This window comes from Palaemon carinicauda, chromosome 23 (genome assembly GCF_036898095.1).
Source record: "Palaemon carinicauda isolate YSFRI2023 chromosome 23, ASM3689809v2, whole genome shotgun sequence".
In the NCBI taxonomy this organism is placed as follows: Eukaryota; Metazoa; Arthropoda; class Malacostraca; order Decapoda; family Palaemonidae; genus Palaemon; species Palaemon carinicauda.
This window is the reverse complement of record NC_090747.1, coordinates 76,658,381-76,672,600: the sequence shown is the minus strand read 5'-3', so window position 1 is coordinate 76,672,600 and position 14,220 is coordinate 76,658,381. Positions and strand designations below refer to the sequence as shown.

Sequence of the window (14,220 nt, the reverse complement as noted above, 5' to 3'; positions counted from 1 at the left end):
GGCTCTGATCTCTGATAGCTCGAAACTGGTACCCCACATTCCTGTAAACAAACCTCAGAAACGGTTGGGAATCCGGGTGTATAGGAATGTGGAAGTATGCCTCCTGAAGGTCGAGAGAGACCATACAGTCGCCTTCCATAAATGCTGTCAAGACAGCCTGGTAGACTTCATCGTGAAGTTTGTCTTGACAATGAATACATTGAGCGCACTTGCCTCTTACGTACTCCTGCAGTGAACATGGCTGCCAAATCATGGAGCCATCCCTGAGGGACTTGTCCCTGCAGAGAACGTGGCTGTCAGATCATAGGAGCCATCCCTGAAAGCCTTGTTTATGCATGACATAATTGTACAGCAAAACTTCAAAGGCTCGAAAACAGCTGTGAAGTTGACCTGTAAAATCTTGGAGCGTCTCCTGGCCAGGCGCCAGGGAGAGTCTACGAGATTTGAGAAGTCTATCTGGGCAGAGGCAGGAACTCCCAAGCCGAGAACTTCTCTCGTGTCATATCAGACTCTCGCTCTATAAGCCAGTTTAAAAGAAGGGAAAGCAAAGGCTGTATCCCCCAAACTCCTCCTGGTGATAAACCAGTCGCCTAGCAAACGTAAAGCTCTCTAGGAGAGCGAGAGAGCACTAGCTTATAAAACAACGGCTTCGAAGTAGCTAGGCCTAGTGTAAGCTCTGACGTTTAGGCGAACGAGGAGCAGCAGTTACAAAAAGATCCGGACAAAGATCCTTAAAAATCAGCATGATTTATTTAAAGTCCATAGAGGGCTAAGCAGCTTTAGGCTCCTCTCCGTCTGACAGAGTCCTCAAGGGAATATCAGTAGGAGGGGGAACAGCAACTTCCTCATCTAAAGGAACCTTGTCCGATAATAGCCGAGTCTTAAGCAAGGGAGAGACCTACCGTGGTGGCAATGCTTCACAAGCAGAGTCCACACGCACTGGTGCATTAGTAGCGGACCAGGACGCAACGTCATGTAACTGCTTGACAGTCTGTGAACTGTCAACAACAACAGGTGCGAGAGACCAGGACGCAACGTCATGTAACTGCTTGACAGTCTGTGAACTGTCAACAACAACAGGTGCGTGAGGACGCACAGCGTCCACTCGAGACTGCTTTGACCGCCTAGACTGAGCAGTCAAAACAACTCTAGAATGCGGAGGTTGACGCACAGCGTCAAAACAAGTCAACTCCGATTGTTAGCGAACGTCCTGAACGTCAACAGGAGCATCAGCAAGTGGCCTAACGTCCAAATGTGGCTGAAAATCCACACGAGACCGCATCGAGTGTGGTTCTAAACAACCTGACTGACGTGACTTAGCTACGCCAACGTCAACAGGACGCACAAAGGAACGTTAGGTTGGCTGAAAGCCAGGATCTCGATGAGATAAACGGCTAGGCTCAACGGACTAATCGGCAGAATAGTCTTCCCTAAGGGAGGCAAGCTTATTCTGCATGTCTTGCCGTACAACCCATTTAGGATCAACGGAAAAGGTTGCGGTAAGAGACGAGGGTAACGTCTGTGACCGCAAAACCTTGCCAACAAAAAGACTCTCGGAGTCTGTGTTACGCTTTTGTTAGGTGGCGAGCAGTCTTCCGATGACTGCATAGGGTCAGAGCTGTCCTAATGGCTACAACCAGGACGCTGGACCTGTCCTGAAAGGACTGACTTTCGTTTAAGGGCCTCGAAACCGTGTTTCAGGTTTCTTAAGCGAAAAGCCTTCGGATGACGAGGAGAAAAACGTCTCTCTCGCCTTATGGTAGGGGTGATCTTGGTAAGATACACTCAATACCATAGAGGGAACGTCTGTTCGCTGATCAAGGCCTCCCGAACCCATAAGTCGTACGACATTACTTCTCCCCTGGGCTTGGGAGCTTGCAAGAGGTCCCGGACTAGGCGAACGACAGGCACGAACAGACGAAACCTCGGTCGCAACACTGATAACACTTTGCGCAATATCACTTTATCACTACGATTTTCTGTTTAGCACTTAATTCACTGAAATCGAAACTTTTACTGATTTCTACCTGAAGCACGCAATTCTAACCTCATCAAAAGGTAGTAATAGCGAAATCAGTCGTATAATGCAAGCACATTAATACCAGCAAAAAACAGTAAACATATTTTAAGATAAAAATTTCAGTGGATGGGGAAGAGACTAAACACTAGTTCATTCAAAACTACGTTTTCAATCTCTCACCGTACACAGCCTGGGGACGAGAATAAAAAACTAAAAACGTTTTATCCTTTCTCCCCGTACAGAGACTAGGGACGAGAGTAACTCGAGAACAACGTTACCCGCTTGAACGGAACGTTTTCTCCCCTCTCTCTCCCTCCGTCTCTATCTCTCTCTCTCTCTCTTGATTACGCACCTAAGAGAAGAGCCCACTTACGTTTCGTCAAAAAAACATGTTATTTGACCAAAGGAAAAAAAACTGAAAGGTTTTTCAATTAAAAAGTTCCTTTAAAATATAATTTAAAACATTTAAGCTTTGAAAGAAGAATGAACAAAACGTCAGAATCGATTTACTCTTTCTGCAAAGTGAAACCGTGATACTCTCTCTCTCTATCGTAACGATAGAGCGCAAACTGCGTAGCATAAATAAACTAAACGTTAGTTCATCTTTGAAACAGTACGAAGACTATTCAAAGAAAATCTTTCATAAAATATCTATTAAAAAATATTCATTTAAAAAGTTTTAAATCATTAGCTCTTTAAAAGCTATTTACGATTGAAAGGGCTCAACGTTGTTTAACTTCAGTTTCCAAGTTAGGACCGCCTACTCTCAGGAAGGTCGCATATAAACAAATCATTAAAATTTATTTTTATGTTTATTATAAATTGCTAAAAGCCTAAACACACTTCCGTCTAAGGGAAGGGTCGGCCATTTAAAAGTCAAAGAAAGTCCATACTCTCTTTGTCATCAAAAAATTAAATCTATCCAAAAACGAGTTCAAGATTTAAGATGAAGATAAAACACCTGCACTGCGAAAGCTCAAACCAAATTAAAGTACTTCACCAAATATGATGGGAAAAACTCCAGGTTCTACAGCGAGTAAAAGTACGTCTTGTCGACACGTCGACAGAGAAGAAATTGAGTCTTTGTTTACATCGAGAGTGGTATCTGGCCGACAGTTGGCGCTGGTGGGCACACCCGCAACCTGTATAGCGATCGCTGGCGAGTTTTTATTGTATGAGTCTGTCGAGCAACAGAGTTGCAGCTATTATATATTCACCGGCTAAGTTAAATATTTAAAAACAGTATATCGCTGTGGTTGAAGAGTTTCTTTGTTGGAGAATTTATGAATAGGATTTTCAATGCACTTCACATCGTTACAAAATCTTGATGTAAGGACAAAGGTGGTTCACTGTTTTCACATAATAAGAGATATTTGTGAAAGATCTAAAGGCTCCACTACAAATTCTTAGATCTTAAGTGTGTATTGGATCTAAAAACATCAAAAGTAGCTTCAGATCCTGATCCATATACTGGACTACCATAACCTATTCTCGATAAGACTAATGCTTTAAAGATCATTAGTAAAGTTGATCTCTTTACAACCCATATTGTATTAGACAATTTTATCATTAGGTTTGGAGCATCATTACATTAAGAATTGTTATAAGATACATGTGCTTTCCAACTAAAGATAGGTATCAAATACAATTCCAAAGATCTAATCTTATCTTGGAATTGGATTTGTGAGAGTTACTGCAATCAGGCTATAATGTTCTAAGCTTTCAGGTTTAGATAAAAGCTTCCCAGATTAAGTTATTTTGGAGGAAAATCAAAAAGAAATTTATTCTAGCCAAGGTGGTACAGTGTACTCAAAACAATTAAAGTGCAGTATAGAAGTGGTATAAAGGACAGTCTTATGATATGAAAACAATTTTAATCAATCCTGCAATCCAAATAACATCGCTTAAGAAAGCCCATCACTGTACAGTTTTCATTATTGGGAAAGAAAGGGTCAGAACTGTAAAAGATTCCTAGGGAACATATTTGTAGTGACAGTTGTTTCACACTATCCATTGTCTATGTTCAAAGTGGAATAACAGACATAATATTGATGACCTACTGACCAGCATCTCCCTTAGTATATAGTTCCAAGTACCATCATCACTAAATCTCCAAGATCTACATAAATCTTAGTAAGAAGAAAATATCAGAAATCCTTGGGAGTTGTACTGATCAAAGAGCATGAAACAATTAATATGTGGATCCATGGCAAGCACCTTATCATATATACTCGGCAGATTTACTTCCTCTAGTTAAGTATTTACAATGAAGTACTGTACTTCACTAGAGGAGCCACACAGTTGAGACACTACAATACCAAGTTCAGTTAGTATACATTTTTAAGGATAACCAGTCCAAGCGGTTTATTTAGTGGCAGCCTAATTCCAGTAAAAACAGATTCCTTTATATGTTGATTATATGCCTGTTCATTTTACTAAGAAATCTTTCTTCTGGATTTTCAAAGACCAGAATAAATTTGAATCCCCAGATTCTTTGCATAGTACTAGAAGTGTTACTCTCAAAAAGTTTTGGTTTCATTGAACCCATAAAAATCATCCAACAAATTATTGTCGCCATAATTATCTGTAAAATTTCTCTTATTAAATGCTTTTATTTAATGTGCTTTATTAAATTTGCCTTAAGGTTTGTTTCCCACAGCTTCTTTATTACACTTTTCCTTGACTGAATTATAGAATAGGAACATCTAACCCAAATCAATGACAGTCCTAAGTTTTTTCCCGGGAAATTTTTTTTTCTAAAAAATGAATCCAAAGGATTATTATTATCATTATTATTAGCCAAGCTACAACCCTAGTTTGAAAAGCAAGATGCTATGAGCCCAAAGACTCCAATAGGGAAAAATAGCCCAGTGAGGAAAGAAAATAAGGAAATAAATAAATTATGAGAATAATTTAACAATAAATCATTCTAAAACAGTAACAATGTCAAAAGAGATATAAACTACTAACAATGTCAAAAACAGATATGTCATATATAAACTATAAAGAGACTCATGTCAGCCTGGTCAACATAAAAACATTTGCTCCAACTTTGAACTTTTGAAGTTCTACTGATTCAACTACCCGATTAGGAAGATAATTCCACAACTTGGTAACAGCTGGAATAAAACTTCTACAATACTGCGTAGTATTGAGCCTCATGATGGAGAAGGCCTGGCTATTAGAATTAACTGCCTGCCTAGTATTACGAACAGGATAGAATTGTCCAGGGAGATCTGAATGTAAAGGATGGTCAGAGTTATGAAAAATCTTATGCAACATGCATAATGAACTACAGTGAACCCTCGCTACTTCGTGGTTCAACCATCGCGGATTCACCACTTCACGGAATTTTTTCATAACCCATATGTATATACATATCGCGGATTTTCCGGAAATTTCGAAAATACCACGATATCTGAAGACCCCAAATACGATATTTCGTTACCTGTAATTCCATTAATACTGTAATTAGTAATATCTGCTCTTACTGATTGTTCATTGCATTACATATGACATATAATTAAGCACAGAAAGAAATAAAACACGAAAAGAGAATGTGATCATACGATAATTCAGTACTGTAAACAGTACGTAGTAAAATTAAATCGAACATGAAACGCAAATCAGATGCATTCATACCATATTAGAATGGTGTAAGGCTGCTGATGGCTACTAGTGTACTACAAATGTAATGGATGTGCTTCTTTTCCATGAATCTTTTGTATGTATACGTACGTAGTACTGCATCCAATAATATTCTTTGTTGCAAAAAATCACATTTCGAATAAGCGTACGAGAGAAAGAGAGAGAGAGAGAGAGAGAGAGAGAGAGAGAGAGAGAGAGAGAGAGAGAGAGAGAGAGAGAGAGAGAGAGAGAGAGAGAGAGAGATAGACACATCCTACAACAAAAGCGTAAAATAGCGTACGTAAAGCTGTATTATTATTATTGTTATTATTATTATTATTGTTGTTGTTGTTAATAAAATTATTATTGTTATTATTATTATCATTATTACTGTAGTACATGCATTAAGTGTTCTGTACATTAAAGGGTAGTTTGTAACAGTACTACGTACAAGAGAAGGTTTTAAAAGTCTGAATATACATGTTAAATAAATAGGTAAATATGGTGTCACTACTTCGCGGATTTTCACCTATCGCGGCCAGGTCTGGAACCTATCTACCGCGATAAACGAGGGTTCACTGTAATTGAACGACAGTGCCAAAGATTAATATCTAGATCAGGAATAAGAAATTTAATAGACTGTAAGTTTCTGTCCAAAAAATTAAGATGAGAATCAGCAGCTGAAGACCAGACAGGAGAACAATACTCAAAACAGGGTAGAATGAAAGAATTAAAACACTTCTTCAGAATAGAATGGTTACCGAAAATCTTAAGACTTTCTCAATAGGCCAATTTTTTGTGCAATTGAAGAAGACACAGACCTAATGTGTTTCTCAAAAGTAAATTTGCTGTCGAGAATCACACCTAAAATTTTAAAAGTGTCATACAAATTTAAAGAAACATTATCAATACTGAGATCCGGATGTTGAGGAGCCACCGTCCTTGACCTACTTACAATCATACTTTGAGTTTTGTTAGGATTCAACTTCATACCCCATAATTTGCACCATGCACTAATTTTAGCTAAATCTCTATCAAGGGATTCACCAACCCCAGAACTACATTCAGGGGATGGAATTGATGCAAAGAGAGTAGCATCATCTACATATGCAACAAGATTGTTTTCTAGGCAAAACCACATTTCATGTGTATATAGTATGAAAAGTAATGGGCCAAGAACAATACCCTGTGGAACACCGGATATCACATTCTTATACCTACTATGGTGCCCATCAACAACACCTCTTTGAGATCTATTACTTAAAAAATCAATAATAATGCTAAGAAACGACCCACCCACTCCCAACTGTTTGAGTTTGAAAATAAGGGCCTCAAGATTAACACGGTCAAAGGCAGCACTAAAATCAAGGCCAATCATACGAACTTCCTGACCACAATCAAGGGATTTCTGTACAGCATTGGAGATTATAAGGAGGGCATCACATGCTCCAAGGCCTTTACGAAAACTAAATTGCAAACTAGGGAATAGATGATTACCTTCAGCAAACCTATTAAGAAGTTTTGCTAGAAGACGCTCAAAAACTTTAGATAATATGGGAGTTATGGAAATTGGGTGGTAATCAGTGGGACTTGAGCTACCACAAACATATTTACATAGAGGAGCAACATTACCAATCCTCCAACAAGTGCTAAAAGCTCCTCTTCTTGCTAACTTGCGCAAAATAACAGATAACTTTGGAGCTAAGAAATCTGCTGTCTTTATAAAAAAAAACAATGGAAAAATACCAATTGGGTCTACACCTCCATAAGCATCAAGGTCCATCAAGAGAGCTTTAATTTCACGAGATTGAAAAGCTAAACTAGTTAGTTTAGCCTCAGGAAAACATAGTTTTTCATTACTCTGTTTACTGTCAAAAACATCAGCCAAAAGTGTTGCCTTTGGACAGTGAGTGACTGAGCCATCTGGTTTAGTAAAGGAGGAACTGTTGCATCTACACCAAAGAGTGCAGATTTAAGGGTAGACCACCATTTATGTTCCTGAGTTGTACCAGAAAGTGTTTCTTTTATGGTTAAATTGTACTCCTTTTCAGTTGAGGCATAAACTCTCTGAGCAAAATTTCGAAGCTGAGTATAGTTATTCCAGGTCAAATCTGAACTGCTACCCTTCCAAAGATGATAGGCCTCCTGCTTCTCCAAATAAGCACGTCTACAATCATCACTGAACCACGGTTTGTCCTTCACTCGGTACCTTAGCACACGAGAAGGGATGCGCCAATCAATTATGTTGACTATATTCTCATTCAAAGGGACAACAAGATCTACACTACTATATAATTGTGACCAATTCAAGCACAAAAGATCAAGCAAAATCCCATTCCAGTCTGCTTGGGATTTCATATAAATTTTACAAGAGTATGATATATCAGGGACAGGCTGTTCAGTCTTCTCTACTAATGAAATCAAGGCATGATCAGATGTCCCGACTGGAGAACCAACCTTACTAGTTATAACGCCAGGGGAGTCAGTGTATACGAGGTCCAAGCAATTACCAGACCTGTGGGTAGCTTCATTTATGATTTGCTCACAGCCTGATTCAGAGGCAAAGTCTAAAGCTCTTAAGCCATGGCAATCGGTAGGAGAGATAGAACTTAACCACTCCCTATAGTGAGCATTAAAATCACCAACAAAGACAAAAGAAGCCTTTATCATCTTCTTGTATCCTAGCCATAATGGTAAGAAGACAATCAAAGATAGAATCATCCATGTCTGGATTCCGGTAGATCGAACACAAATAAAAGTTGCTATGCCTGCCACAAACTTTTATTACCTGAATCTCATGACATCCACATTAATAGCAAGTCTTAGGAGAAGCAGGGTACTCAGTCCTACTATACCCAGCCATTCCCCTGGCCCTAGGGATGGCATCACGTTTCAACATTATTGGCTTCTTAAAACCTGTTATAAGGAGCTCAGATGAGTGCCTCATATTAGAAACCAGAGTTTCTGAGCACAAAAGAATATCATACTGTCTGGACGCAACTGTAAGATCTTGAATATTTGCATGAAGACCACGAATATTGCAATACAGAAGACGACATTGACGAAATCTAGGACGTACTGGTCCCGGATTTCGCTCAATGTCTCCAGACAGCATAAGAATTAATAGAAATAAAAAAGACACATCATACTTAAAAACTAGATTAACAAGAATTATAACAAAAACAATATGTACAGAATTATAAATAAAGTGATTGATGAAACCCATAGACTATAGTAAAAAGTCGGAAAAACTGGTCAACACGGAGGAGCCAATACACCATGCAAGGCTAAATACCCTCTAGGATAGCCACTTCAACTGAAGGGAGGACAGTAAGGATGGTTTTGAGAAGAAAAAGAATCAGAAAAGGAAAAGACAACCTCTTGGTAAACCACCAGGCATCCATGACCCTTCTATTAAGCCTGCCCAACACACCATTTCAAAAAACAAGAGGAAAAAAAAAAAATAATAAGATAGAATAGTGTGCCAGAGTGTACCCTCAAGCAAGACAGAGGAAGACCATGGTACAGAGGCTATGGCACTACCCAAGACTAGAGAACAATGGTTTAATTTTGGAGTGTCTTCCTAAAATAGCTGCTTACCATAGCTAGAGTCTCTTCTACCCTTACCAAGAGTAAAGTACACTGAACAATTGCAGTACAGTAATTAACCCCTTGGGTGAAGAAGTGTTTAGTATCTCGTTGTTGGGTGTATAAGGAAAGGCGAGAATATGTAAAGAATAGGCCAGACTATTCTGTGTAAGTGTAGGCAAAGAAAAAATAAGCCGTAACCAGAGAGAGGGATCCAATGCATTACTGTCTGGCCAGTAAAAAGATCCAATACCTCTCTAGTGGTAGTTTCTCAATGGGCGGCTGGTGCCCTGACCAACCTAATACCTATAATTAACAAATGTGTATTAGAAAACAATATTTGCAGGTAAGAACATTTGATAATTTTATAGTACTTGAAATTGTATTGCAAACTAGGGAAAAGGCACTTTTACCTATGAATACATCTGCTACTGTTCCTGCTCAGGTGGAAGGGAGACTGGATGTTGGTCTGGAGGAACGATCTCGATTGGCTGTGGCTGGAAGGGGTGGGTGGCAATCTACAAGGGAGGCCCAAAGTGCTACTTGTACGGGGTTGGATGATGTCAGCATGCAGCGGAGTGACACGCTGTAGTAGGTGACTTACTTGCAACAGTGTGCGACTAGCGCATGACAGCGTGCGATTTGCGAGTGATAGCACATGAATCACGCGCAGAAACGTGATTTGCGTGCAATAGTGCGTGAATCAAGCGCAGAAAACATAACTACGCGAGCAACAGATAGTGAGCGAGTAGGAGGCCTCAGAGGCTCCTTTAGCACTGTATTAACTTGCACACTCGCCAGAGAAGGAGATGGAAGCCTCCGAGTTGGGGCAATATGCTGGCTGTGTTGGCGAGTGGTGTAGTACAGAAGAGCTCGTAGGAGAGTGTCACGTAGGTGAACACTTACAAAAGACACCCCAGGCTTTGAAAGGAGCAGGAGTTAGTCTTGGGAGAGGCTTCTTAGTGCGTGGGTCTTTGGGATGTCCTTGTCCGGTCAAAGGTCTGTTAGGAGAAGTATTAACAGGAGATCTAAGAGATGTAGCGCGCAGCGCAGATGGAGAACGTGAGTGCTTTCGTCGTCCTCGAGAAGAGGATCTTCTCAATCATCAACTAGAGCGTTTAGATCATGATCATGAGCACCTTGCCGTGATCGTGAGCATCCTGTACGCAATTGTGAGCGTCCTGTACGCCATTGTGAGCGTCCTGTACGCAATCGTGAGCGTCCTGTACGTCATCGTGAGCGTCCTGTACGCCATCGTGAGCGTCCCGTACGCCATCGTGAGCGTCCTGTACGCCATCGTGAGCGTCCTGTACGCAATCGTGAGCGTCCTGTATGCCATCGTGAGCGTCCTGTATGCTATCATGAGCGTCCTGTACGCCATCGTAAGCGTCCTGTACGCCATCGTAAGCGTCCTGTACTCCATCGTAAGCGTCCTGTACGCCATCATGAGCGTCCTGTACGCCATCGTGAACATCCTGTACGCCATCGTGAGCGTCCTGTACGCCATCGTGATCGCTTTGCTAGCAAGCATGATCGTCTTGGCCTTGATCATAAGCGTCTTGCTTGCAAACGTCGATCGTGATCGTAAAAGCTTAGCTCTTGATCTTGAGCGCGTAACTCGTGATCATGAGCATGAGTGTGAAGCTCATGATCTTGAGCGTGTGTGAAGCTCGTGATCTTGAGCGTGAGCGTGAAGCACGTGATCTTAAGCGTGAGCGTCAAGCTCGTGATCTTGAGCGTGAGCGCGAAACTCGTGATCTTGAGCGTGAGCGCGAAACTCGTGATCTTGAGTGTGAGCGTGAAGCTCGTGATCATGAGCGCTCAGTTTGTGATCGAGAAGAATGTCTCCTAGAAGATGAACGCCTAGATCGCGATAACCACGATCTTTTTGGCCTTAGCACGCAGCGCTAGAATGAGAGCGTCTTTGAAAAGAAAGCCGAGATCCCGAGCAATCTCGGTGATTCATTGAACGCAGTAAACGACATTCTGAGGGCGAGCACGAAACTCGAGAGGGTGATCGTCCAGAAGGACGAGGTGTCATCTCTCGGCCTGGCGATCGGTGAGCAGATGGACCGCTGGCCTAACCTCTGCAGCTGGCGAGGGTAGCGCGCGTGAGCTGGAACCTTGCCCATGGGTAGAAGAAGGTCAAGGGTTAGGCGACGACATCGTCCCAAAATGGCGTGAGGGGACATCGTCAGCAGGAGGCTGGTGAAGGGGCCAAAGGGAACAGTCACGTCATCCGCGCGTGGAAGGGCCAGGAGAGAGGGAAAGGTGGACCTCACACATGTCCAGGGTGGAAGATGTTGAAGCCACAGGGAACGGATCTCTCCTCACACCACGCTAAAGGAGTTACAGTAACGATTTCTTTGAAGGGGGAGTAGAAACCCCCAAGGATGGCCAAGCCTGACAAACATCTACAAAGGAGAAAGGCTCCCAGCAATTGGAGGTGAAGGTGCTTCTCTAGGGGAAGCATCAACCCCCCCAGTACCCAGAGGTTGCCAAGTCATTAGTTGGTCTTTGCTCCTACTAGACTATTCCCCTGAGAAAGACAGGCAAGGAGGAGCTTCGGGAAAAGATCTAGGAATGTGGTAGGAAGAAGCCTGAGCCCTTTTCTGTCAGAGTAAGACCCCGGGGGAGAAAGATCTCGCTTGGCAGTCTTCTTCCTGCGACGCCCAAATTTCTCCCACTGGGAGGCAGGCCTCTCCTGACACTCGTCACAGGGCAAATCCTGCTTACAGCGACGCCCCTGGCAGGTAGGACAAAACAGATTGGGATTGGTGTCGACGAAGGACATGAAAGTACCACAATGGCGACCTTTGCGGCCAGGACATAAAGGTACAACAAGGGCAACCTTCGCAGCCAGGAAATGTTTGCATAGGAGCATAAAGAAGAAGCGCAACCACACCTGAGAAAGAAATCGCGTGAAGCAATGGTTGGTAAGTCTAATGACAATGCCTTGAGAGAGGGAGAGAGCAGACATATCCAATCTCTACCAGCCGAAAGAGAAAAGTGAGGCAGCTTTGTGAGCTGTGAGTGGAGATAGGTGACTGGGTTATCCTCCAACCATCCCCTACCTACCCACAACAGTGTAGGTAGGGTTGCCACTTTGCACTTCTTGGTCTATTGGCTACCTTCCAACTTCGCCGAAAGATAATCCCTATAAATAATGTAAGGTCTGTTAATGAAGGAACAAACTCAAATTAAAATGAAATCTAGACAAAAGAAAAAACTCAAATCAAAATAACAATTAAACAGAAAAACCTCAAATCAAAATAAAAACATACATACATACATATACCAAAGGCACTTCCCCCAATTTTGGGGGGTAGCCGACATCAACAAATGAAACAAAAAAAAAAAAAAAGGGGGGGGGGGACCTCTACTCTCTACGTTCCTCCAGCCTAACCAGGGTCTCAACCGAGTTCAGCTGGTACTGCTAGGGTGCCACAGCCCAACCTCCCACATTATCCACCACAGATGAAGCTTCATAATGCTGAATCCCCTACTGCTGCTACCTCCGCGGCCATCTAAGGCACAGGAGGAAGCAGCAGGGCCTACCGGAACTGCGTCACAATCGCTCGCCATTCATTCCTATTTCTAGCACGCTCTCTTGCCTCTCTCACATCTATCCTCCTATCACCCAGACCTTTCTTCACACCATCCATCCACCCAAACCTTGGCCTTCCTCTTGTACTTCTCCCATCAACTCTTGCATTCATCACCTTCTTTAGCAGACAGCCATTTTCCTTTCTCTCAACATGGCCAAACCACCTCAACACATTCATATCTACTCTAGCCGCTAACTCATTTCTTACACCCGTTCTCTCCCTCACCACTTCGTTCCTAACCCTATCTACTCGAGATACACCAGCCATACTCCTTAGACACTTCATCTCAAACACATTCAATTTCTGTCTCTCCATCACTTTTATTCCCCACAACTCCAATCCATACATCACAGTTGGTACAATCACTTTCTCATATAGAACTCTCTTTACATTCATGCCCAACCCTCTATTTTTTACTACTCCCTTAACAGCCCCCAACACTTTGCAACCTTCATTCACTCTCTGACGTACATCTGCTTCCACTCCACCATTTGCTGCAACAACAGACCCCAAGTACTTAAACTGATCCACCTCCTCAAGTAACTCTCCACTCAACCTGACATTCAACCTTGCACCACCTTCCCTTCTCGTACATCTCATAACCTTACTCTTACCCACATTAACTCTCAACTTTCTTCTCTCACACACCCTTCCAAATTCTGTCACTAGTTGGTCAAGCTTCTCTTCAAAATAAAAACTAAACAGAAAAACTTTAAAAAATACAAGTACTGTACCAACTAAACAGATTCTCAATGTTCTTACCTCATTGGGTAAAGTCGACAAATTGCTAACATCCCGGCTGGTGTGGCACTCACTAGAACCAATGCAAGGTGATCTGAAGGAGTCTGCAGATGAAAAAATATTAATAATACAACAATGCAAAATTTTACTTTGCTACAAATACTTTTACCAACCAAAATTCTACCAATCAGAAATGATTTTATCCTTATAGAAAAAAATTACAAATGAAAAAGAATTCCCAATGACTTCAAGTTGGTGTCTCATAAAATAGAGGAAGTTACTTGGCATATTCAAAATCAATAAAATGACAGAAGTATCTTCAAGCAAGTCAATCTTAAGAAAACTTTTGAATTAGAGAGATAAAGTAAAAAAAAAAAAAATAGTACTGAACAGAGCTTTATTAGTATCATATTCTGCATTCCAAGCAAAATTATTATCAAGAATTGCCTATACAAGTCATTTTAATCGAACCTAATTAACTTAAATTCTGTTTTTCACGTAATCAAAACTTTTTCTATCATTACACACACAAGTTCTTATCTTTAAACTCAAATCAGTACGTGATTACTGCATTTATCTTTCCAGAACAGTTTGAATTACCACACTAACACTAATTACTTCTGTCAACTGATACTG

The 14,220-nt window shown here is 41.4% G+C and overlaps 1 protein-coding gene across 3 annotated transcripts in view; it reads right to left on the bottom strand.

The window, feature by feature from the left end:
* Positions 1-14,220, bottom strand: part of LOC137617185 (mitogen-activated protein kinase kinase kinase 7-like) — a 365,910-nt gene that overhangs the window by 154,727 nt on the left and 196,963 nt on the right. For all 3 annotated transcript variants that reach the window (XM_068347062.1, XM_068347061.1, XM_068347063.1), the window contains one exon: positions 13,606-13,688. In XM_068347062.1, coding sequence (XP_068203163.1) covers positions 13,606-13,688 — 83 coding nt within the window. The remainder of the gene's footprint in view (positions 1-13,605; positions 13,689-14,220) is intronic.